This window comes from Vigna umbellata, chromosome 4 (assembly GCF_029865625.1).
Source record: "Vigna umbellata cultivar VRB3 chromosome 4, Vumbellata_1.0, whole genome shotgun sequence".
NCBI lineage: Eukaryota > Viridiplantae > Streptophyta > Magnoliopsida > Fabales > Fabaceae > Vigna > Vigna umbellata.
Genome location: NC_142168.1, coordinates 46,655,705 through 46,681,192, shown reverse-complemented (window position 1 = coordinate 46,681,192; position 25,488 = coordinate 46,655,705). Strand labels below are relative to the sequence as shown.

Here is a 25,488-nt window from a genome sequence, read left to right as displayed (position 1 = left end):
GCGTGGATAGGCTATGGAATCCATATAACAAACGTTTTTCAAGTTAATAACTTCCGAATTTGAGACTTTTGTGAGCATGAAATAAATTAATCCATACAACTGAAATTTGGGTCAATAGCTTTAGATTTGTAGCAATTGAGAAGTAAAACATTGCTAAAACTGACTACAATTTCCAAGGACTAGTAACATTCGAAATTACAACGGGATAGATCATCTTCAGTTTTAGGTTTAATGTCTCGGTAGGTCCCTATTTTCGTTCAGAATCTCAAATAGGTCCCAGACTTATTCGGCGTCTCAATTGGATCCTTATTTTTGTAAAATTGAATCAAACAAAGACTTGCCGTTAAATTAATCAAACGCCGTTAAGGAGAGTATTACGTGGCATGCTGACTGTGTAGTTTTAATTTACGTGGCATTAAAAACGTGTGTCAATTATATTTTTTTAATTTTTGAATTAAAAAATTAAATGTACACAGTGGAAATATAATTTAAGCAAGGACAAAGTTGGAAAATCAAAGTGCCGAAAGCCTATTCTCCTGTGCAATTCCAAAATCGAAATCAAATTGGGGAAGGTGAGTTTCTGGGTTCTGGACGTTTGTTTCTTTTGCTTGAATCAAGAATTTCAACGTTGGAAGCGCTTTCTTTTTCTATTCCTTTGCTTTAACCGCAACGTAGAGAGATTTCTTCCTTTCTCTTACTCCGGGGTATGGCTGGGTATCGCAGGAACGAGAGATGACTCCGGCAGTGATGGCGCGGCGACGGTATGGAGATGGCGCGACCAAGCGGCTTTTGTGGTGGTTTGTGACAGCGCGTTGGACATTCTTCTTCTTTTTCCCTTTCCCTCTTTTCTTGCACTGATTCGCGTCGTAAGGGAGGGAGTTTCTTCCGTTTTCTTTTTCTGGTTTAGTTTTGGTTGCAGGGAGGAGGATGCGAAACCGGCGGATCACACGCAACGTTCATCACTCGCGACGGCGATGCCTCTACGGTTACGAGGGTTTCTGCGTTTTGTGGCAAGGGTTTTTATTTGGGGTTTTTGAGTTCTCTGTTCTCGCGTGTGGCCCGCGAATTGGGGGTGGTGGTTTTTGATTCCCTTTCTGCAGATTGTAAAATGATTTGGAATTCAACTGTTGCAATTTTGGGGTTAGGTTATGAAATTGGATTTGGAAATTTCTTTGAAGGGCTTGAAAATGGGAATTATTGGGGTTTCTTTTTCTCTCCCACGAACCCTAATTTGGAGTCCAATTTTTTTCCCAAATCTGATTTTGATTTCTCAGTTGCAGGGCTGCTGCACATAATTTTTTTTCTCAATTTGTCCTTAAATTACATGATTTAACATCTTTGCAATCCATTTTTTAATAAGAAAATCAATTCATACTCGTTTTAATGTCACGTGTGATTAATCAGTACAGTCATCATGCCACCAAACCCAAACTTAAACCGTCGTTTGTTCAATTTGACGGCAAACCCCTAATTGCTACAATTTTACACAAAAAAGAATCCAATTGAGAAGTCGAAAAGAAAAGGGACCTATTTGAGATTCACGCCGAAAATAGGGACCTACCGAGACATTAAACCTCAGGTTTACTTGATTAATTTAAATCAAAAATAAGTTTGGAGTGAATAAACAAACTGCAGCTATACATATTAATATCAAATGGGTGGGTTAAAATAAGAACAGATTTCCCTTCAGGATACGTTCACTTGAATATGAGAGCAATTATATGGATCTGCTCTTCCTGGCAAGTCCACACTTTCGAAGATGGCAACAAAAAGCAACGAATTCATACAGCGCATTGAAATCAATCCCTCGTTTGACCAATATGTCTTCTTATCGCTACAGCTCTATCTTCAGTAGTCTTTGTTCCCCTTCCTGCTTTTCGAAAGTTCTCTCTCAATCAAACTTCACAGCTTTACTCGTATCATGTTGCTTTGTTGGTTCAGCTGGGAAGTATTTTATGCCAACTAGATCACCCACTCTGCTAATGACCTATGAAAGAACAATCACAGCAAATTTACCACACAACACATCAAGGAAGTAGCAATTTTAAACAAAATCCTAAGCATATCTATACGAACAAAATAAAACATGGATATAAACCCCTGACATCTTACACAAACAGGGGAGATGAAAAGGGAAATTTATTTTGAATTGCTGGTAGAATAGAAAATATTCATTTTCTGACAATGGTAAAGAATATTGGTTGTGACGCATGCAATCTTAAACCATAAGCAGAGGCTATTTTAAGGAATTAAACCCCTAAGCTCCAGTTCACAAGGCAGCAACCTCACGGTTGGACTAAGCCTCATTCTAATCACTCGTGTATTTTTCAAGATGAAAACAATTGAATCAAAATCCAAATACACACCTGCAAGGCTTTGATAAGGTCTTCCTTTGAATGGGAAGCAGATATGCATATACGTGCTCTAGCCAGTAGCAGTGGAGTTGCAGGAAATGCCACTGTCACAACAGCAACCTGGATTCAAAAATTTCAAACATCAATTAACAGATTCATTCTTATCCATGATATAGGGTATGAACAGGGGGCATAAATAGTTGGATATTTATCTTCTTACATTCTGCTTGAGGCACTCCCTTGAGAATGCAGGGATTTTGGCTGGGTTATAAAGCATAATTGGCATTACTGGAGAATCATTATCCCCAAGAACCTCAAATCCCATCTTCTGTAGTTCTGACCTGAAAAAGTTGCTATTCTCTCGAATTTGTGCTAGTTTCTGGGCACCTGTATGGAAACATCTTACTTTAGTTCATGGTAAACAGAGTAGATGAACATTATTTGGATTGATGCAAGCCAAAAAACCTCTATTGGAACCATCCTCTCCAAGAATAACTTTAATGGAAGATATTATTTGTTGTGCGGCTGGTGGTGAAATTGAAGTTGCATAAAGATGAGCAGGGCAAGCGTGCTTCAAGTATTGGACAAGGTCCTGGTAGTACATACAGAAGTTCAGCATGAGAAAGTGATTGAAACATCCTAATAATAGAAAATACAGAAAATTCATGATCCGAACTTTTAGAGGCCCATGAAATACAAAATCAGAAATCAATTTTCACATGTAAAGAAAAAACATTCCACAAGTACCCCAACAGCACATTAATACAGAAATATTAAATAAATTCACTGGTACTTGTATGAAACCAACTCAATTAAGGTTATGTAAAGAAAGGAAAGCCCATTCTGCAGATTTAAGAAAGACAGCCTCGAAGGGGAACTTCACCAAAGAAATGAGTCAGTAGTTAAATAAGGATGAAAGTCTAAATAACAAGCAGGACATCATCCAATCCAAGAGAGGGGCAAGGACCTGGTTCTAAAATCCCAATTCATGGCATAAAAAAATTCCCCTTCTCAACCTTCCCCTAAAGTTTGTCTCCATCTGTCCTAAGTTTGGAAGATTATTGTCAGTTACATGTATCACCTAAGCCACCCCATAAATGTGTCAATAAATGTGTTGCGTCACCTTTTGCTCGACATATTCAATATTAGAAGTTCTAGTCAAGTATGTTCAATTTTATGTTATTTCTATTTAGTCACTTTTATTAATGCTGTTTCCCAATATACTTGGGTATGTTTTTTATAGAAACTGGATCCGAAACTCAAAAAAAGGGAAAGAAAACCCAAACAAAGAAACTGAGAATTGCGTATAAAAGTTTCAGAAATTCTTTTATAGACACCCCTGGCACTTCCCAACAAAACAGCAAGCTTAACTACTAACAGATTTCACAGCTGTTTGAATTACGACAAATAGCTGCATTTTCTGTTTCCCTTGTTTCTTCTTTTATATACCTTCATAATAGGAGCTTGTGTCTTCCTAGTTTCTCAAATGAAATGCACAATCAGTTTAGCCTTTCAATTAAAATTTTGAACATAGATAATGCATACAAATACATGTCTTCCTAGTTTAAGTCTACTCTTAAGACCCTATCACGGTGTTTCACTTGTTTTGTCTGTTGTTTTAGCTTTAATAGTTACCTCAGATCCCCTGCACTACTGACCCCCCATATAGGTCAAAAACATGGCCAAACAATCACATATACTAGTCTTCTAGTATCAGTCCTAGAGATATTCGTGTAAAACATTTAGTTATTGAACTGTATGTTAGTTTTCTGTTTTATGTTTTGTTTGTGTAATTTGTTTAGAAGGCTTTAGAGCCTATATATGTTCTTCTTGTATTCTTTTTCAAATAGAGTGAAATAATATACAAGTCAGCTTTCGTTAAACCTTCTTTCTGCTTTCTGTTCACATCCTTTTTTTATATGGTATCAAGAGCCAGAATTTCATCCACAATGTTCAATTCAAGTTCCCACCCATCCACTTCCCACTTTTTTCCAAATTCTATATCAAAATAATTTGATGATTCCAATTATCTTCATTGGAAACAAGTTAAACCCATCATCAAATCACACAAACTTCACCAATTCGTGGTTAATCCTATGATCCCTCAGCGCTTCCTTTCTCATGATGATTGTGCCTCTAGAGTTTTTAATCTAGCTTATGATAAATGAGAATTCCAAGATCAAATTCATATCAGGTATGAGAACAAATTCATGAACATTTCTTTGCTCAAACCAAGACAAGTGCTAGGCAGCTCCACGGATATCTTCAAGCCAACTCCCTTGAAAATAAAACTGTGTGAATTCTTGGGACAAATTAAGTCCATTACTGATGAACTTGCTAAAATTGGATGTATTGTCAAGCATGATGAATACGATGATGTCATTCTCGAGGGTCTTCCCTAAGATTATGCTCCAGTTCTTTCTGTCATTGAAAGCAAGTTTGAAACACCTCCAATCACAAAAGTTGAGGCCCTTCTTGCTCATGAATCTCGTAGTAAAAGGTTTCAAAAGAAATTCTTTCTTCCTTTGATAAACTACTCTCAATCATTCTTCTTCAATATTTCAAGATCACAATACCACTCTTCAACAAATTTTTAATTCTCCATGGTGACAGATTTGCCAACTTTCAGTATCAAATTTGTCTTAAATATGATCACACTACAAATATCTTTTTCTACCATGCTGATTCATCCTATCAATCAAATGAGTCTCTTGTTCTATATGATCTAGCAACACATCAGCTGCCGCAGTATTCTGCTAACTAGTCACCCACCAACTCGATCAAATAGATAGGGCAGTCATTCTACTACAAGATCTCGAAATCATTCTCATCAAGCCATTTAACCAAAACATTAAATTGTTCAATAACCTTCGATAACAAAGCTTTTGGTATATAGGTGGGAAGATGGATTGGAGAAGGATATAAAGCTAGAGAATTATACCATTTTGGATCTTGTCTACATGTGTCCTGTGTTACAGCTCCTAATCCTAAAATATTCCATGATCAACTTGGCCATCCTCAATTGTCAAAATTAAAAAAAAAATGTTTACTTAGTTTAGTGGTATCCGGACCTTAGAATGTGAGTCAAGTCAACTAGGAAAACATGTTACATCTACCTTTCCTAAATGTTCTGAACCAAAGTGTAATTTTAGTTTCTCTATTATCCATTTTGATATATAGGGATCTAGTTGTGTCTCATCTTTTGGTTTTAGGTATTTTGTTACGTTCATTTATGAATATTCAAGATATACTTGGGTCTATCTTATGAAAGATCGTTATGAATTGTTACCCATTCACATCTTTTTTAAATGAAATCAAGAATCAATTCAGTCAAGTAATAAAAATCCTAAGTGTCAATGCCACTTGTTTTGTAGTTGAGTTCATATGGTTATATTACATCAGTCCACTTGTCTTCATATACCACAAAGAAATGGTATAGCAAAAAGAAAAAATAGACACTTGGATGAAATTGCCCCCTGTACCCTTTTGCGCAGTGCCCATGATCTCATCCATCACCGGGGATATCATCTTAACTGCATGCTTTCTTATTAACAAAATGTCATCCTCCTCACTCAATCATAAGGTTCCTTTCTCCATTCAGTTTCCAAATGATCCTCTCTTTTACATTTTCCTCGTGTTTTTTGTTGTGTATGTTTAGTTCATGACATATCTCCAGGATTAGACAAGCTTTCTACTCATGCTATCAAATGTGTCTTCTTGGGCTATTCATGACTTCAAAAAGGGTAATGGTGTTACTCTCCTGAAACCAAGAAGTACTAGATATTTGTCAATGCTACATTCTTTGAACAAACTCCTTACTTCTCCCCATTTGTCCAAGATGTTCATGTCATACAACAGTCTTGAGTCCAGTATTTCCAATGTCTATCAATTCGAGTCTTGATCAAAGTCCTACTAAACCATCATCACCACATATTGATATCCTCCAACACGAGACCCTAATGGATAGTCCAGTTTTCCAAGAACAAGGTGAATCTCCTACTTCAGATTCTTTTCCCTTGCACTTAATACCACGACTCCTATTGAAGATAATTCAGGATGGCCTATTACTCTAAAAAAAGGTACTCGTTCCACTCGAAACCCACATCCCGTTTATAATTTTTAGTTATCACAGATTGTCGCCTTCCTATTATTCCCTTTTATCCTCAATGTCTTTTGTTGTTATTCCCAAAATTGTGAATAAACCTCTTGATCATCTTGGATGGCGACAAGCCATGATTGTAGAAATGCAGACTCTTTACCAAAATAATACTTAGATACCCATGCCCCTTCCACTAGGAAAAAAGTCAGTTGGTTGTCGATGGGTGTATGCAATTAAAGTCACCCCTGATGGTAAAGTTGATCAGCTCAAAACCTAATTAGTCGAGAAAGGGTACACTCAAGTTTATGACCTTTATTATTGAGACACTTTCTCTCCCGTGGCCAAGATGACTACTATTTGTCTCTTCTTTGCAATGCCAGTAATTCATCACTAGCCACTTCATCAATTGGATATCAAAAATGCCTTCCTCCATAGTGATCTTCAGGAAGAAGTTTACATGGAGCAACCTCATGGGTTTGTTGGTCAAGGGAAGTCTAGTATGGTATGCAAATTACGTCGCTATCTATATGGCCTCAAGTAAATACCACGAGCTTGGTTTGGAAAATTCAGCTCCATTGTTCAAAAATTTGGACTAAAACACAGTGAAGCGGATCATTCAGTCTTTTATTGTCCTAGCCCTCTTAAGAAATGTGTTTACTTAAATAGTATATGTTGATAATATAATTGTGTTTGTTGAAATTTCGTCACACTTACACATCTAAAGATGTTCCTTTTAATGAGATTGGTTCACCTATTCTAATTTGTTTCGAGACATTATTGCTTATGTTCCTAACACTACTCAGTATTTCAGTCTTACTCCTAATATCTCCCCTCTGACTAAACTTTTGTTTGTTCACTCAAAGTCTAACCATACTTAAAATATATCTCACTCAGTATTCAACTGTCTCTACTATTCCCTACCTATTGCTATTATACCTACTGAGTTTGAGTCTTTTTCTAGGCTTCCTAATACTCATCATATGCGAACAAGACCTATTTCAGGTAATCATAATCCTAGACTTCATCCTTCATTGTTTATGTCCAATATTGAACCTTCCAATGTTACACGCTATGAAAAATCCAAATTGGGTTTCTGCTATGAAACAGGAATGTTGCTCTTATTTGCAACAACATTTGGGATCTGGTTTCTTTACATCCTGACAGGAAAGTAGTTGGTTGTAAATGGGTTTTTCAAGTGAAAGAAAATGTTGATGGAACAGTTAATAAATATAAAGCCAGATTGGTTGCCAAGGGGTTCAATCAAGTTCATGGGTTTGATTTTCATGAAACTTTTTCTCCTGTTATCAAACCTATTATCATAAGAATTATTTTAACAGTTGCTTTAACCAAGGGATGGGATTTGTTTCATTGGATGTTAATAATGCCTTTCTCAATGGCACTATTGACATAACTGTGTATATGATTCAACCTCCTGAATTTGAGGTCTGAAATAAATCTCTGGTCTGCAGACTTAATAAAGCCATCTATGACCTCAAAACAAGACCTGGACAGTGGTTTAACAAACTTAAAACAACTCTTGCAGCTTGGTTTTTGGTCCAGAAGTGTGATCCTTCTCTATTTACCAATCAGCAAAATTCTCAAACTGTCCACATACTGCTCTATGTTGATGATATCATCATCACTGGAACATTAGTCCTTATTCGCAGCTCACTCAAACTGAACTCCAATTTTTCTCTCAAGCAGCTCTGTAAACTTGATTATATTTTGGGAATAGAAATCAACTATTGTTCAGAAAAAACTGTTGTGATGACTCAAAGGAAATATATTAGAGAACTTTTGCATAAAAATAAGATGAGAGAAGCTCAACCTATACCCATGGTCTCATCCTGCAAACTATCCCTGCCACCTGCTTTTGGATTATGCATTTACCTAGTCATCTAGGTTAATGACACTGTCATTACAGGAGATTACTTTAACAATATCTGCATACTAAACTCAATCTCATCTCCTAAGTCATGTTCAAACATAAGAGCCAAGTCCACTAAAATATTTTTTGGGAATTGAAGTTGCCTAATCCTCATCTAGCATTACCATTTCCATACAGTGGGCTCGATTGTAGTCCTAGTGATACCCTTATGGATCCCAAAGTGAAGCTTCTACCAGGTTGGGGAGAGGCATTGAAAGAAGTTACCATTGTCTTATGGGTAGACTTAAGATCCCAACACTGACAAGATAAAAAAATCACATTTGTGATTGACGGTGAATGAATTCTTGAATGCCCCCATGATAATCATTGGGATGTTGTAAAACACATCCTTTAATACATTAAGAACCCACCAAGTTGAAAATTACTATATGAAGACAAGCAATGCCAAAATCTTTTTTACTACGACGTTGATGGCCCATCAACATTAAATCGGAAATCCACTTGTAGGTATTATGCTTTTATTTAAGGAATCTCAAGGAGGAGTAAGAAGCAGAAGATAGTTTATAGATGCATGCGAGATTACATGACTTACAACTTGGAGACACTCAAGATATTAGATATGCCTCAATCATGCCTCTCCATATTGCATTAAATCCAACCTTCCATGAGCAAATTAAACTCCAAGATTGACTATCACAAAATCTGAAGCTCTCATGCTGACAATTTGATGTTAGTCAAATTCGTATCACAAATTTTGCAACAAGCTCGATCCATACAACATCTATTGATAGGTTTCTTTAGTAAAGAAATCAATCTCTCTAGAAAAGAAACACTCACACACACCCAGATTACTGGAAACACCCTGTTTATTATTCTTGTAACCAAAGAATACAATGTACACCTCCAACACTCACAAGGGAGCACTCTCCCTCCACAGGATACAAAGGTCCTGTCTATACAAATGAATTAACCAAAAGCTACCCTCACATATTTTATAGCTGAAAGTTAGGGATTTATTCCGTTATTTGTTTACTTCATAGTAGCATTATTGATTAAAAATAAAACAATGTATGAGTGGTGTAAACCAACATTTTCAGAAAACGTAATAAAGATAGAAGAATCTAATATAGTTATTTTTCAGATGTTTGACAGGAAAGAAAATCAGAAATCTACTCTGTCTAATTTATCAACTTACTGCCTCAATTAAAAAGCAGTAAGCTTGGAGTTTAAAATTTAACAAAGTACCTTAGATCCTGCAATATATCCTCCACATGATCCAAAAGATTTGGTGAATGTTCCCATCATAATGTCAACATCAGCAGTATCCACACCCAGTAGCTCACAAACACCTCTTCCTGTCTTGCCCACAGCTCCAATGCTGTGTGCTTCGTCCAAATATGTATATGCCTATAAAGCAATGGAAAACGCAGAAAGTGACAAATGAACCTATGTAACATCGAAAATAAAAAGTCACCAATGAAAGTTTTTCCAAAATCCCTCTAAATGTCTTCTAAGAGAAAAGGAGTGTTAAATGAAGGAAAACATACAATACCGCAGCCTCTTTTTCCCTTCTCTGAACTAGACTTATAAGGAAAAAAGTAGCAGCATGAAGGGTAATAATGAGACTATCCAAAACTAATCCGGCAAAAAAAAAATCATAGGAAAGCAGAATCTTGTTTCTTTTACATAGCATGCCCATTTGAGTCAATAGCTTAAATTAATTTAAATGGAGCACTGTGTTCCTAGGCATAAACCATTTAGAACATTCCATTCAGAAACTTTGCTGGTAGCCTTGTCTGTGTAGACTTCCACAAAAGTGGATCTTAAATTCAATATTAAATAACAGCCCCATATAAAATAGTCTTGAATTTAGGAGAGAGAATATATTATTTTCTATTATATGTCTCCTTACATGCATTGGATATATATACAAGAGCTCATTGAATGAGCAGCCTATTCTACGGAACAAATCCCTAAAATTGTGGGATTGTTATTCTAATAATAATAGCAAGATACAGGGAATATAACAAATTAAATACATGGAAATAATATTTAAAGTTTCCTAAATATATTTTCACAAATAGAAAATGAAAAGTGCACATCAAAAGCAGGTAAAAATAAAAGAAATACAACTTATATATTATATTAGAGCTACAATAATAACCAACCTTATATTTTTTACATATAGCTATGATCTCTGGAAGTTTGCAAAGCTCTCCTTCCATGCTGTATATCCCTTCTACGATAACCATTATTTTCTTCCAAGGCCTATGTGTCCTTGGCTGTCCCTCAGCAATTTGTTCTCTTAACACTTCTTCTAGATGAGAGGGCACTGTAGGTAAAAGTGAATAAATAATGCTGTGATCTGAGTGAGCATACCATATTAACACAAACAGAGAGAAACTAAAAAATAACTCAGCAGTTAACCAAGTGCTCGAACTACATATAAACATAATTAATCATAAGCTAGTTCAGTTACCCTTTCTGTTCAATTCTGTTAGCATAAATGAGGTCACTGAAATTTAACTATCCTATACAAATTTAGGATGAATCCCAAACCACAACTTAAAATAAACTTCTTTCCTTTTGTAACTGTGTGAAATTGAAAAGCTAGGGACTCCAGGACTAACTCAACTTATTTTAGTATACAGCAGAATTATACTCACTATTGTGTTGAAAAACACGAATAGTTGCTCCTGATCCTCGTGCACCATTAACAATGGAGTTGTGGTTCAACGAATCACTAATAATCAGACTTCCCTGTGAAAGAAAGTTATTACAATGAATAACCATTAAGTATCTCAAGATGGTAAAATCACAAAATTTCACAAACCTTCCCCATCAAGACTGGAAGAATAGCAGAGTTTGTCACGTAGCCCATACCAAAAACTATAGCAGCTGGCTTTCTAACAAAGTTTGCAACACACTGCTCCAGTTCATTGTGAAGGTCAGTCGTCCCTATTGGAGAAGCCACATTCAGTGGAGCATAATAAGACACATGTAAAGACAAGCAACCAAAATCACACTTTGACGGCTAAAATACAAAGATAATACCTACCTCCATCCACACGAGTACTGCAAGTGCTTGGAGAGTACTTCTTCAACGTTTCAACTACTCGAGGTGTGCAGTATTCGTCTGCTGCCGCAAAACCAAGATAGTTGTATGATCCCAAGTTAAGGCATCTACTTAGTTTATCAGTCCGTCTGCATTAGGAAAAATAGTTACAAAACAATAGGCATATAAATTTCTAGTGATAAAGCTCTAAATTAGAAGTTAAAAATTATATATTCAACCCGCTATTGTCGATCTAGTGGACAAATCTTGATAGTTTGCAACGAATCATAGATTAAACTTTGTTGCCGCCATTGTTTAAAGAAATCATATCTAAGAAAGTATACCCCTACCCCTTAAATATAAAAACATATTTATAGGCTTGAAGGGCCTGGAAATTAAACAGAGTGTTTTACTTCAGTGTCTTGTTGCTATCATTGGAGAAGCGTTCCACTACATCAAACCACGCATCAGGAGCACTTGCAATTGGTCTACCAAAACAGTCCTGCGAAAAAACATAAACCAAAACAAATACAGAAAGAAGAAATGCAAAACACTTAGCAAGTCATTATCATGTATCTGAATTGCAATGTACTTTACATTGGGATTCGGCTAGTCACAAACGCACCCAAACGGCAAAAAGAAAAATTGACAGAACAAATAAACATTCAATGTTTGGAATACACACACGCATTTCCCTTGATATTAATGAAGCGAAAAGTGAAACAATAAAAACCTGAATGCGAAGATACAAACGGCGAATATAAAAGTCTTCGAGCCCCAAGCAGATCGGTGGGTAACCCTGAGTCAATGCGTTGATATATTATAAACTATTACAGTATAATAATGATTAAAAATTTATGAAACGAAGAAAAAAAGAAAATAAATGAACGAAATGAAGGACCTGGAGATTGTTAGAGCTGCACCAGTCGAAGATTTTGCGGAAGAAATCCCTGAACTGGCCGAAGGCAAAGAGCAAGCCGTAGCTGAAGTAGGTGGTCAACGCGGTGAGATACGGAATCGCTATCATGGTGAGGGGACTTGGAGGGATCTGAATTCTGAGTTTGGAAACTCGTTTCGCGGTGCGGCGGCGATCGGAGATCCGAACCCGAGTCTCGCGGACCCGTGAGGGAGAGAACGAGGGAGAGAGAAACGGTGGTGTTGGAAGATGGAAAGTGTTGGGTTGGGGAAAGCGAATGTGTGGTGCTGTGTTGTATCGGGGAGTAGAAGAAAAGGGACCATACGACGAAGGAAGGAAACAGAGAAAGGTCCACCTGGCGGCTAGACCAGCGTTTCCTCCCGCGGTTATGACTGGATTTTTATCTTTTTTATTTTTTTTATTGGATCTTTGGTGGAAAGAAAACAAGGTTTCGTTCGATGTTTTGAAAAGGAAAATAATTACGACTTCAAGGCTTTACGAGACGTCGATAAATAATAGGAACCAACATAAATATATTTCGCTCTCAAAACATAATATTTCTTTTCTTAAATTAGTGAGATTTAGGCATAAATTTCTTTTAATGTGAATGAATGATTTCTTAAAATTTTAGTAACAGTTTGTTTTTAATTTTTTTTTAACTTAGCAATTTTGCCTCGTCCTTAATATGTTATTAGATAATGAAAATAAAATATTAATAAATCTATAAAAATAATATATTGTTTCTTTATACAATTAATGGAACCGTGAGACACACTTTTTCTGTCGTAGTCTTTCTATCATTTGACCTCTGAATCTCGTGCTCCAAGCACTTCAAGTCCGGAATGGAGAGAATACCTACAAAAGGCATTATGACGCTCGAGTTAGGCGTTGTTTAAGAAACTTTCTCTCACAATTGAGTATTAGGACTTTAGCAAAACGTACCTACCTTTGCAGCTTAGCCTTGTATTTATAAGTTATTTCATGAACCCTAAACTGGCACGACACAGGTCCAATAAAACGAACTTACCTTTAAATCTGATCTGTTACTCATAAACGGTATCATGTAATCAGTTATCAATATCTTTAATTATTGTGTTATTAATTTATTAATTGTTTTATTTGCCCAAAGCATTGGTCCAATAATAATATCTTAAATGTTGGCCCAATTATGGCCCAACATCAACAACTTAAGTGTTGGCCCAATATTTAATTTGTTTGACTATACTGGACCAATATTAAGAAGCTTGACTTTTGTCACAAGGAGTAGATCGAACAGTTGTGATTGTTAGTCGTTCGACCTATCCTACATACCATACATATGCTTCCCAAGTCCGAATTAACCGTTCGGCCTAAGCTAAGGTTAACTATAGGACTTATAACATACATAAGTATTAAGGCTCAATACCGTAACCACTTCTATATCAAGAATGTGGATTATACCCAGTTGGATTAGTATCCTTAAACATTAAATGGTTAATAAATCTATAAAAATAATGTATTAAAATTCGTTTTTATAATCAATTGTACCTAATTATATCTTATTAAAATAGGTATTTTTTTATGCCAAGTCTCTAACAACTTAAAATATAAAGTCTATTATGTTATCTTTTTATTATATCTTTAACATAATTATTATACCATTAATCTTAAAATAAAGTTGTAAAAAACTATATAATAGCTGGTTGTAAAAAACTAAATAATAGCTACTTTTTTATTAGGGTTAGACCAATGTCGGTTCAAAATTTTATATATGTAAAATCATATATGATACATAATATAAAATATGTTATTTAAAATTATTTAAATTCAAACAAAATTCATGAGTTACTAGGAATGGTAACGGGTCAGGTCAGACACGGATAGTGTTTATCCGCAACTCGATTCGCATGTAAAAAACTATACCCGTTACCCGCTCTGCTACCCGCCGGATATCCGCATTAAAAAAATTCGCAGATTTTTTTCATCCCGCGGATACCCATTGGATACCAGTTTTCCAATTACCAAGCTCAAATTCTGGTCCAAACTCTATTCTCCTTTCTTATTCAGAACTCACAAACCCTAAGGTTTTCAATTCAAAGAGAGCAGTCGTTTCCTTCTTCTCTTCGAAAATCACAAACCCTGAGATGTTGGGAGGGATGTGCGGCGTGAGTAAGAGAACAGAAGGACACTAGTGCAAAATTGGGCTTTAACGTCACTCCTTAGAGTCGGACCACAAAATATCCAACGTAAAAAATTGATTGGTGGCATTTACGTAAATAAGTGTCCATGTAGACGTCTGTTAGTAGCGGGATCGACGTCTATAATATTCTAGACGTCAGCCCCCCACCTACCCGACGTCTATATTCCTGACAGGTAGGTGAAAAGTCTTTTTTTTTTCTGCCATATAGACGTCTGATCCCGCCATCCCTGACGTCTATAATATTATAGACGTCGGCCCCCATTTAACAGACGTCTACATGGCTGACAGGGTAGGTGAAAAGTTAACCTGGACGTTGGGCACCCTCATACCCGACATTTATATGCTCCCACAAATATTAATTTTTAAATCGGAAAGACGTCATATTAGTAAGGGCCCCAACGTCCATACTATTATAGATGTCAGACTCCCCAAGCATCTGACGTCTAGAGCCTGATATACTACAAAATGCTAACCCGTGAGGAGTTACGCTCACTGTTCATCGTCTTCCTCGTGTTTTCTCTCTGCGGCATTGCATTTCCAGGTGCCTTTTCTCTCTTTTGGACCGTTTAAATTTACTTTTACTCCGATTAAAATGTGTTTTCGTTGCGTTTTGGTGTAGTTTCTGGCGTGTTCTTGGATTACGTTTTTTACCCTTTTTGGGCTGTGTTTTTGGGCATGCACTCCTCTATTTCCCTCCATTGAGTTTTTAATCTGCTAAGAAGGTTAGCTTACTTGTTGAAAACTTTTTGTGTATGGTGTTATTGGCTTTTGTGTATGCATGTTATTGGTTTTTGTATGCATATTATTGGCTTTTGTGTATGCATATTATTGGCTTTTAGGTATGCATGTTATTGGCTTTTGAATATGCATGTGTTATTGGCTTTTGAATATGCATGTGATTAAGTTTTGTTGTGTTAGATTGTTATGTTAGATTATAAGTATCAAATCATTGAGTGAAACTTAGTTCCCATTTGAAAGTTAACACAAACGACTAATCTTTTAATCGTTTGTATTAAATTTTGAATTGTCCGATTGTACAGTTTGGGAAAATTATTTTTCATAATTTGCTATAACATGTACATTGGAGTTTATGGATAAGATTGATAAAATTTCGGTTCAGATTATTTGTGTTGTTCTCCGGATGCATATTTGATTGTGGTTATCCGTGACCACTCTCATTTCGTGTATTTCGGAGACTAATGCGAAATGCTGTCTAAATTTTATCAAATTTATCATGTTAGACTTCTTTGTACGTGACTTAGCAAATTATGAAAAATAATTTTTCTGAATGGGTAGGGAGTAACCTTGTGAGAGTTAAAAAATTGAAACTGATGAAGTATGTTATGAACATAGTATGGATCGAAGCTGGATGAATGAACGTCGCATTAGTGAAGAATATGAGAAGGGTGTTTCGGTGTTCTTGCAATATGTTCAACAAAATGCAAAGTCTGTGAATGGGACATATTTTTGTCCTTGTGTTCGTTGTCTTAATCAAATACGGCAAGACTTAGGCAATGTGCGTGACCACAAAATGAGAACTTATACCGTCTGGACTTGGCATGGAGAAGTACTGGACCAACCTACCATGTCACGAGGAACGGATTATGTGGAAGAATGGATGAGTGATCATTTAGAGAACATGATACGTGATGTTAGTGAAGATAATTTTGGAAGAGCTAATTTGTATGATTCTCTTATAAATGATTCAGAGCAACCATTGTTCCTAGGATGCTCGAACTTTACACGTCTGTCTGCAACTTTGAAGTTGTTTAGTTTAAAAGTAAGGAATGGATGGACCAATAAAAGTTTCACAGAGTTGTTAGAGTTGTTGAAGGAGATGCTTCCAGAAAATAATACTCTACATATTCGTAATTATGAGTCAAAAAAGATTTTATGTCCAATGGGTGTTGAATATCAAAAGATACATGCTTGTCTTAATGATTGTGTTTTGTACATAAAGGAGTTTGCTTCGCTAAAGTATTGTCCAACATGTGGTTTGTCCCGTTTTAAAAAGAAATCTGACAGAAACACTGGTGATGAAGGTAATGATGGTGCACTTGCTAAGGTGATGTGGTATTTGCCTATAATACCTAGGTTCAAACATATGTTCTCTGTTAAAGAAGATGCTAAGAACCTTAAATGGCACGCTGCCGGAAGAAAGTGCGATAATCTTCTTCGACACCCAGCTGATTCACCACAATGGAAGAAGATCGATGAAACATTTCTAGAATTTGGTGTAGATCCAAGAAACTTAAGACTTGCACTTGCAACTGATGGTATGAATTCTTATGGGAACTTAAGTAGCAAACACAGTTCATGGCTAGTTATGTTGACGATATACAATCTTTCTCCTTTGTTGTGCATGAAGAGAAAATATGTGATGTTGTCCATGATGATATCGGGTCCTAGACAACCTGGAAATGTCATTAATGTTTACTTGAAACCTTTAATTGATGAATTGAAATTGTTGTGGGAAGAAGGGGTCGAAGTGTTCGATTCACATGTTGAAGAAAATTTTCGTTTGCGTGCAATGTTGTTTTGCACTATAAATGATTTCCCAGCCTGTGGAAACTTGAGCGGTTATACTGTTAAAGGTCATTTTGCATGTCCTATTTTGAAGAAAACACTAGTTATCTTCAATTGAAGCATGGTCAGAAGACGATATATACAAGACATCGGAAATTCCTTCCTCGTAATCACCTTTATCATAGATTGAAAAAAGCATTTAATGGAAGTGTTGAGGATGAGGTTGTGTCCAGACCCCGGAATGGTGAAGAGGTGTACAACGAAGTCAAAAACATTGACATTGTGTTCCGAAAACATCATAAAAGTACCACTGCAAGAAAAATTTGGAAGAAACTTGATGTTAGACATTGCATTGATGTGATGTACATTGAAAAAAATGTTTGTGACAGTATCATCGGAACTTTATTAAACGTGAAAGGGAATAACAAAGATGGAATAAAAGCACGACAATATTTGACTGACATGGAAATCCGATCTGAGTTCCATAGACAATAGGAAGACGCACCTATCTACCCCCAACATGTCACACTCTTTCTAAAAAAGAAAAACAAAGTTTTTGTAACTCTTTAAGAAGTGTGAAGGTTCCACAAGGTTATTCTTCAAATATTAGTAACCTTGTTTCTATGCAAAAGTTAAAGTTAGTTGGTTTAAAGTCTCACGATTGTCATGCATTGATGCAACAATTGTTACCAGTTGTTATTCGAGGCATATTACCTCCTTCTGTGAGGGGTATTCTGACACGTCTGAGTTTGTTCTTTAATGCCATTTGCAAGAAAGTTGTTGACCCTCGAGGTTTAGATCAATTGGAAAATGAAGGAATAAGACTACTATGATTGGAGATGTATTTTCCACCTTCTTTTTTTGATATTATGGTTCATTTGATTGTTCATCTAGTCAGAGAAATTCGAACATGTGGGCCGGTTTTCTTAAGGTGGATGTACCCTTTTGAAAGATACATGAAGATCTTAAAGGGATATGTCAAGAATCAATATTGACCAGAAGCTTCAATCATAGAGCGATACGTTGTAGAAGAAGCCATTGAATTTTGTTCAAGTTATATGTCAAGTTGTGAACCAGTGGGTCTTCCCAAGAGCATACATGAAGGAAAATGTGAAAGTAAGGGTGTTCGAGGTGTCAGAATTCAAAGTGTTAGTAGAAAATAAGTTGATCAAGCTCATTTGTACATCTTAAACAACAATGTTGATGTGATTCCTTATATTTCAGAACACGTTAATGAAATAAAGGCATCACACCCAAGAATGAGAGAAAAATGGCATCTTAACGAATATACATGGTTTCACAGGGTAAAAGGTTAGTCGCTCAAGAAAGGCAAAGGCTAAATGATGCACCACACTTGTTATCACGAGGTGGTTATGCAAAACTTGAGAAGAAAATTAGAAAGAGTCGAGCGGAGGCCTTGGGGCTTGAGTCCCCCGACTTAGCACCTGCACCTTCTAGGTACGAGTTGTGGAAGGTTGCTCGGACTAAATCTGATAGGAACATGACATCTTCCTCAGCTGCCTTGATCTCACAAATAATTGTAAGTTCAAATTCTAAAATTGTGTATTTATCATAGCATGTCTTTTAAGTAACGAAGTTTTCTTATGTGCAGGATGAGTTGGTTGAGTAGCAGACTCAGGGAACATTTGCTAGCCAAGGTAGGGACGATATTCTAACAACGACCATTGGAAAGCCCGAGCACCCAGGACGTGTACGTGGAGTTCTTGGGGCAATTGGTCTTCATGACTACTTTGGCCCAACACAAAAAAACACTCAAACAACGAGTCAGGACATACTAAGGTAGATGAATCTTCAGTGGGAGGAAAGACTCAACCAAAGCATGAGATCAATGGAGCAACGATTCATGGAGCAGCTACAAGAACAAAAAGAAATACAAAGAGCGCTTGAAGAGAAGCTTCATTCCATGACACAGGACACTATGGGGTTGCCCACTAAAGCTCCCACAACACCTCGTGTCAGCACTAGAGGATCATGCTCTATTGTAGAACCTACTGAGTATAATGGTCAGTATGAGTTGTTGGTTGATGGGGATCCCCCACGCATTTGGTTGTCGGACGAGTACTTGAGGAAGGGCAAACTATTCATAGTGTTCCCATATTACCCTAGCACGTGCATGTGACGATTGACGAGGTTTAGGATCCCCAGGCTCAGGTGCCTGTACCCACTCCAGAAATTCATTTTGTCGGGGAGGTCATAGGATCATTTATAGTCTGGCCTAGAGCATTGATCATGTCACACATTGCTACTTCATAGGTATAATATTTTTATTATTAGTATTTCTATGATAAATTTAAAAATATTTATTGATAACTTTGAAATTTTTATTTTCAGTTCCCACGTCCATAGAAGCAGCCGATGCATGAGCTAGTCATAGATGAAGATGATGAGATGACTGAAGCGGAGGATGATTCTCTATCAAAGCTAATGACATGATTACCAGGTTGAAGAGAGGAGCATTAGAAATATACTGGGATTTGAGAGTAATTGGTTTTCCCCCCTCTCCCCACCCCCCCTCCCCCCACCCCCGCCCATGTGTCATTATATATCACATTCAATGATGCATTGTAGATCATTGGGGGAGAGAGGATGTTGAATATTTCCATCCTTCAACTATGGTGCATGTAAGATGGTTAATTTTGTCTTCCATATTAGTTTTATTTAGATTCCTAGTTTCTAACAACTTAAGTTTGTTATTTTATGTACATGGACACAATCATTGTAGACCAAGGTCGGTCTTCCATGTACGGATTTGTTGAACCTCAGACCATTCAACCTTCTGGTAACACACTTGAAAGCAAACAATATTATTTGCAAACATGGATGGTTGAGTCAAATAGAGACGTATACCTTGTGTCATACATTGATGGGTATATGTTGTTTTATGTAAAAGTTCATTAAATTTTACTTAATTAGTTTACTAACTATATATGATTCATGATAGGTCTCGCTAGTAGTTGATGGTCATCATTCCCAAACAATGTAGAATTATATGGTTTTGTTTGCTGCACAGGAAGATGAAAAATGACTTGCGAAGCATGCTTCAAGGGTAAGTGTTTCTCCAAAAATGACTTTGAATTTCATGTTGACCTTAAATTTTTATGATAAATATAGTTTTATTAATTTTACTTTGTGTTTTCAATCTAAATAGAGTTATGGGTAAATCCCCAGGTCAACTAGTTCAAGTTTTGTATCCAAAGGTTGTAAGTCATTTATAGTTCTAATTCATTTTCTATGTTATTGAATGATCTAAATTCTTGACTATTTAGTTTGTCATTTTAGTGTAACAAGCAGCTAGATTCATGGGAATGTGGCTTCTATGTCATGTCTTGGATTAAGACCATCATTCGAGCTACCATTACAGATGACTGGAATGAGGTAACGATGCATACCTTCAATACATTACAAATAAAATTCATCTTTGAACATATATGAAACCATAATGAATCTTTCTTCATTTTGCAGCGCTTCAAGAGTACATCTCCTATACCAGAGGACACAATTAGGCAGATAAGGTAGGAGTGGACAACTTATCTTCTGCAAAAATGGAGCTAAGAACACTTATATTTGTTGTTGAACATTACTTAGGTTTAGTTTAAGTTTATATTTTGATAGTTTTGGTATTGGATTGTTTTAGATTAATTACAACTTTCTTTAGTTGAAACGCATATATATATTATAGTATACTGTTCTGGGACAATTTTATGTTTTTCAGGTGTGGTTTTATTGTAAAAGTAAATTAATTTTAAAAAAAAACACCAGTAGACGTCTGTTAATGTCACGCCCGACGTCTATAGACGTCTGTCAATGCACAAACAGACGTCCAAAGAGTTACAGTGGACAAAACGTTCCAGGTCTATAGACGTCAGACGCAGATACATCTGACGTCTATATAGATGTTCGGTGCTCATATCCGACGTCTATATAGACGTCTGGTGTATACAGACCGACGTCTATATAGATGTCTATATAGACATCTAGTGTATACAGTCTGACGTCTATATAGACGTCTGTTATATACAGTCCGACGTCTGATTAACGTCACCCACAAAGACGTCGGATCTGTGTCTGACGTTAAAAGGTCAAAATAACAGACGTTAAAAGCCCTTTTTGCACTAGTGGGAGGAGATGTTGACTTGTTTGTGACGGTGAGAGAGGACGAATCCCAGAGGATTTTGAAGCAAAACTTTGGGAGTTTTATGGTTTTGGGAAGAAGAAAGGCAACATCTTCTAGATCGAGAGAGATTTCTTGCGTTTTTGGGAAAACATAAGGGAAAATCTAATTAGTGAGGAAGACGAAGGAGAAAGAATGGGGCAGCTCCTTAGGGTTAGACGACAGAGGGATGGGAAGGAAGGGGACAACTCTTTTTCCTTATTCTAATATGAAGAGAAAACCCTAAAAAGGGATTTGGGCTTTGGCCCATTTTTACATAGTTAAAAAAAATTAATAGGATAAAATTGTAATTTCATTATTCAAACGGGTAATGGATACCCGTGGGTATGGATAATGTGATATCCGAATCCGACCCGTTAACAAACGGGTATCTCTTACCCGCAGATACTAAATACCCGTAGCAAATTTTACCCGCGGATATTCGCAGGTACGGATTTTACCCGCGGATATCCACGGGTATGGATTTTTATTTCATCCCTATGAATTACTACATAAATTAACATAATATTTTGTAATATAAAATTCTCCCAATGCTTAAAAACTATATTTTTTAAATTGTAAATTTTATTCTTTCATAAATGTAATTTATTTATGAGATCAATCATCAACCACAATGAAAAATAAATACAAGTTCAAAATGAAGATGTGATGTCATATCTAGTCCTATTAAATTAAAATACATAAGTTTATTAAATTTTCAGGTTTATAATATATTTTACAACTACATACATTTGCATGATCTACGAGTGTCATCTTAAAAATAATTATTTAAATATGTGTGTAATGACATGCATTATTTTCTATACTTATTTAAATACTTGTTATACAATTCAATCTCATGACAAATAATGTCAAATGTTCATTAGACAACTTTGATGATGAGGTAGATTTTACTAACCTACACTTTGTTATTGAAGCTTATCATGAGTTGTCAAATTCTTTCAAATTGTCAAAATCTTTTTAACTTTCAAAATCTTTTTAACTTGCAAGAAAACAAAATAAAAAGATTCAAAAGAAAATGATATTTTGAAAAATAAACTCGCATCGTCTGATAATAGTGTTAAGGATTTACAATAGGAAATTAGTAACTTAGAAGGGAAGCTAGATATTTTGAAAAGAGAAAATGAAAAACTCATTTCGAAAAATGAAAAGCTAGTGGAAAATACAACCATTAATGGAGACATTAAATGTATCGAAATCCTTAAACATGAAAATGACACCCTTCATAAGGTGTAAAATAGAACGTTTGAAAATGAACTATCTTAAAAATTTTATGAAAACTCTAGCATCAAACATAATTTTTCAACTCCAAGGACACTGAAATAAAACAAAGTCATCCAAAGAAAGAACAAATCTTTACAAGAAATGGTCATATCTATGTTAAATGATTTTAACTCTTTTAAACACTTATGGACTAAAGTAATCAATACAGCTTGTTACATTCAAAATAGAGTTTATATAAGATTTGATCTTATGTAAAAGGCCATATGAATTATGGAAGAATAGAAAACCCAATATATCATATTTCCATCCTTTTTGTTGTCAATGTTCCATACTAAATACCAAAGATAATTTAGGGAACTTTGATTCTAAAAGTGTTGAAGGGATTCTGCTTGGATATTCTAAAACTTCTAAAGCATTTAGAGTTTACAACTCTAGATTGTCTAAGGTTGAAGAAGTCATTCATGTAAAATTCAATGACTTTGAGTCTGACTTTAAAACGTCATAGCTAAACAATGAATTTCTAAAATTATAGATAGATGAAACAACGTCCAAAAATGTCAATGCATCGTTTGTACCTGAAGCATCTAGGAATCCAGGTGAGGCCAAAGCGTCAGAACTTGAAGATGAGGAAATTGAAGAGAAAAGAGACCCTAGTGGAGCACATCGTCTGATGGAGAAGAACCACCCAAAGGATAAAGTGATTGGTGACATCAAGGAGAATGTCAAGACCATGTCCTTCAACAAACAAAGCCAAAATGCTATTATCTCCCTAGTGGAATTGTCTAATGTGAACGAAGCTCTGGAAGATGACTTTTGGTAAAAGACATGCAAAATAAGTTGGATCGGTTTCGAAAGAATGATGTGTGAACGCTGGTGGAGCTGCCTCGAGGCAAAAACATCATTAGAGCAAAAACCTCATTTCATAACCCTTGTAAATGGATCTAAAACTTCCTCTAAAGGAGTCGGTCATGCTTCCTTGTCTCCCTCCCTCAATCTCAACTCTGTCCTTTTTGTCCCTAATTGTCCTTTTAATTTAATTTCCCTAAGTCAGTTGACCAAAATGTTAAATTTTTCAATAACCTTTGATCATAAATCTTTTGTTATACAAGAGCATGGTTTGAGGAGACAGATTGGAGAAGGATATGAAGTTGACAGATTATACCATTTTGGATCTCGTTTAAGGGTGTCCTGTGTTGCTGCTCCTAATCCTAAAGTGTTACATGATCGACTTGGTCATTCTTATTTATCCAAATTAAAAAAGATGTGTCCTGAACGTAGTGGTCTCCAAACCTTAGAATGTGAGTCATGTCAATTAGGAAAACATATTAGATCTTCCTTTCCTAAAAGGTTTGAGTCAATATGTAAGTCTAGTTTTTCCATCATCCATTTTGATATATGGGGACCTAGTCATATCTCCTCCTCTAGTCTTAGATATTTTGTTAACTTCATTCATGAATATTCAAGATGTACTTGGGTTTATCTTATGAAAAATCGTTTTGAATTGTTAGTCATCTTTACATCCTTTTTGAATGAAATCAAGAATCAATTTGGTCAAGTCATCAAAAATTTAAGAAGTGATAATGCCAAAGAGTATTTCTCATCCTGCATTGTTAGCCATAATGAGTTCTCATGGTATCTTACATCAGTCTACTTGTTCTCATACATCGCAGCAAAATGGTATAGTAGAACGAAAAAATAGACATTTGGTTGAAACTGCCCGTACCCTTTTGCTTGGTGACCATATTCTTGTCTATCACTAGAGGGATGTCATCTTAACTACATGTTATCTAATTAATAGGATGCATTCATCCTCTCTTGATAATAAAGTTCATTTCTCCATTTTGTTTCCTAATGATCCTCTCTTTCATACATCTCCCCAAGTCTAGACAAACTCTCCGCTCACACTCTCAAATGTGTCTTCTTAGGCTATTCTCGACTGCAAAAAGGATATCAGTGTTACTCTCCTGAAACTAAGAAGTATTACATCTCTTCCAATGTCACATTCTTTGAACAGACTCCTTACTTCTCTCCATCTATTCATGATGTTTCTATCCTCTAACAGGTCCTTCCTATTCTAGTAGTTGAGTCAAATAGCTTCCTTGTCTCTATCATTCCAAGTCTTGATCCTAATCCTCCTACACCCGTCTCTGTCATTCCAAGTCTTAATCCCAATCTTCCTACACCCATTTCTCCACATACTGAGATCATCTCACACATTTTCAGTCGATGGACATTTTGAGTTGCATACTTTTTTTCATTTCAATAATCCATTTTCCCTTCCTTGGAGGATATCAAGTGGGTATGAGGAAAAATGATTTCAAGGAATAACTCGTTACACCTTTCCTCTTAAAGGATTAACTACTACTTCAATCTTCATCATAAAAATTTCCATTGCTTTTTCAATCACTTCCATATTCCCCTGTTCCATTTGTTCAATCCAACTTCACTTCCTATGAGCGAAATTCCTACAAGAAAGACATGGTTACCCATGCCGTTTGAAATAGTTACCTACTACTTCAGTGTTGGAAATTTTCACGTAGTTTCTTCATTTCAATCACTAGTACAAAAATATTGTAAAACGTCGTTGTTTTTTGGCCTTTTACGTCGAATTTAAGGTCGACGTCATATCGGGAGACGTTAAATTGATGTCAAATTTAAAAAATTCGAGGTTAATCAAATTAACATCGAATTTTGTTAATATTCGACGTTAAGCAATTTTTTTTGTTTTTTTTAATTAATTGTAATACTTTTTTACAACTCTACGAGACCTGAAAAGCAGAAAAACAACAAATTTCAGTTTTTGGTATTTTATAAAGCATGAACTATGAACGTGTAATATAGTATCAATAACAAACAACAAACAAGTTCAATCAAACAACAACAACAAACAAGTTCAACCAAATAACAATAACAAACAAGTTCAACAAAAAACAACAACAAACAAGTTCAACAAATAAGTTCTTCAAAACGAAAACGAAAACGAAAACTAACCTTCAAAAGGTGGGTTTGTCGGAATAAAGTGTTTCCACTAGTGAGAGAGAAAACGGAATGCGCC

At 35.8% G+C, this 25,488-nt stretch overlaps 1 protein-coding gene across 1 annotated transcript; it reads right to left on the bottom strand.

Moving 5' to 3' along the window:
• Nucleotides 1-1,550: 1,550 nt before the first annotated feature.
• On the bottom strand, nt 1,551-12,763 carry LOC124836447 (long chain base biosynthesis protein 2a). Its single transcript, XM_047311609.2, has 12 exons — nt 12,298-12,763; nt 12,130-12,195; nt 11,810-11,898; nt 11,400-11,545; nt 11,175-11,299; nt 11,008-11,101; nt 10,510-10,673; nt 9,587-9,748; nt 2,820-2,946; nt 2,575-2,741; nt 2,367-2,474; nt 1,551-1,987 (listed from the first exon to the last, which is right to left on the bottom strand). Exons 1-12 carry the CDS (start codon nt 12,421-12,423, stop codon nt 1,892-1,894), a joined length of 1,470 nt encoding a protein of 489 aa, XP_047167565.1. The 5' UTR covers nt 12,424-12,763; the 3' UTR covers nt 1,551-1,891.
• Between the last annotated feature and the right edge of the window lie 12,725 nt (nt 12,764-25,488).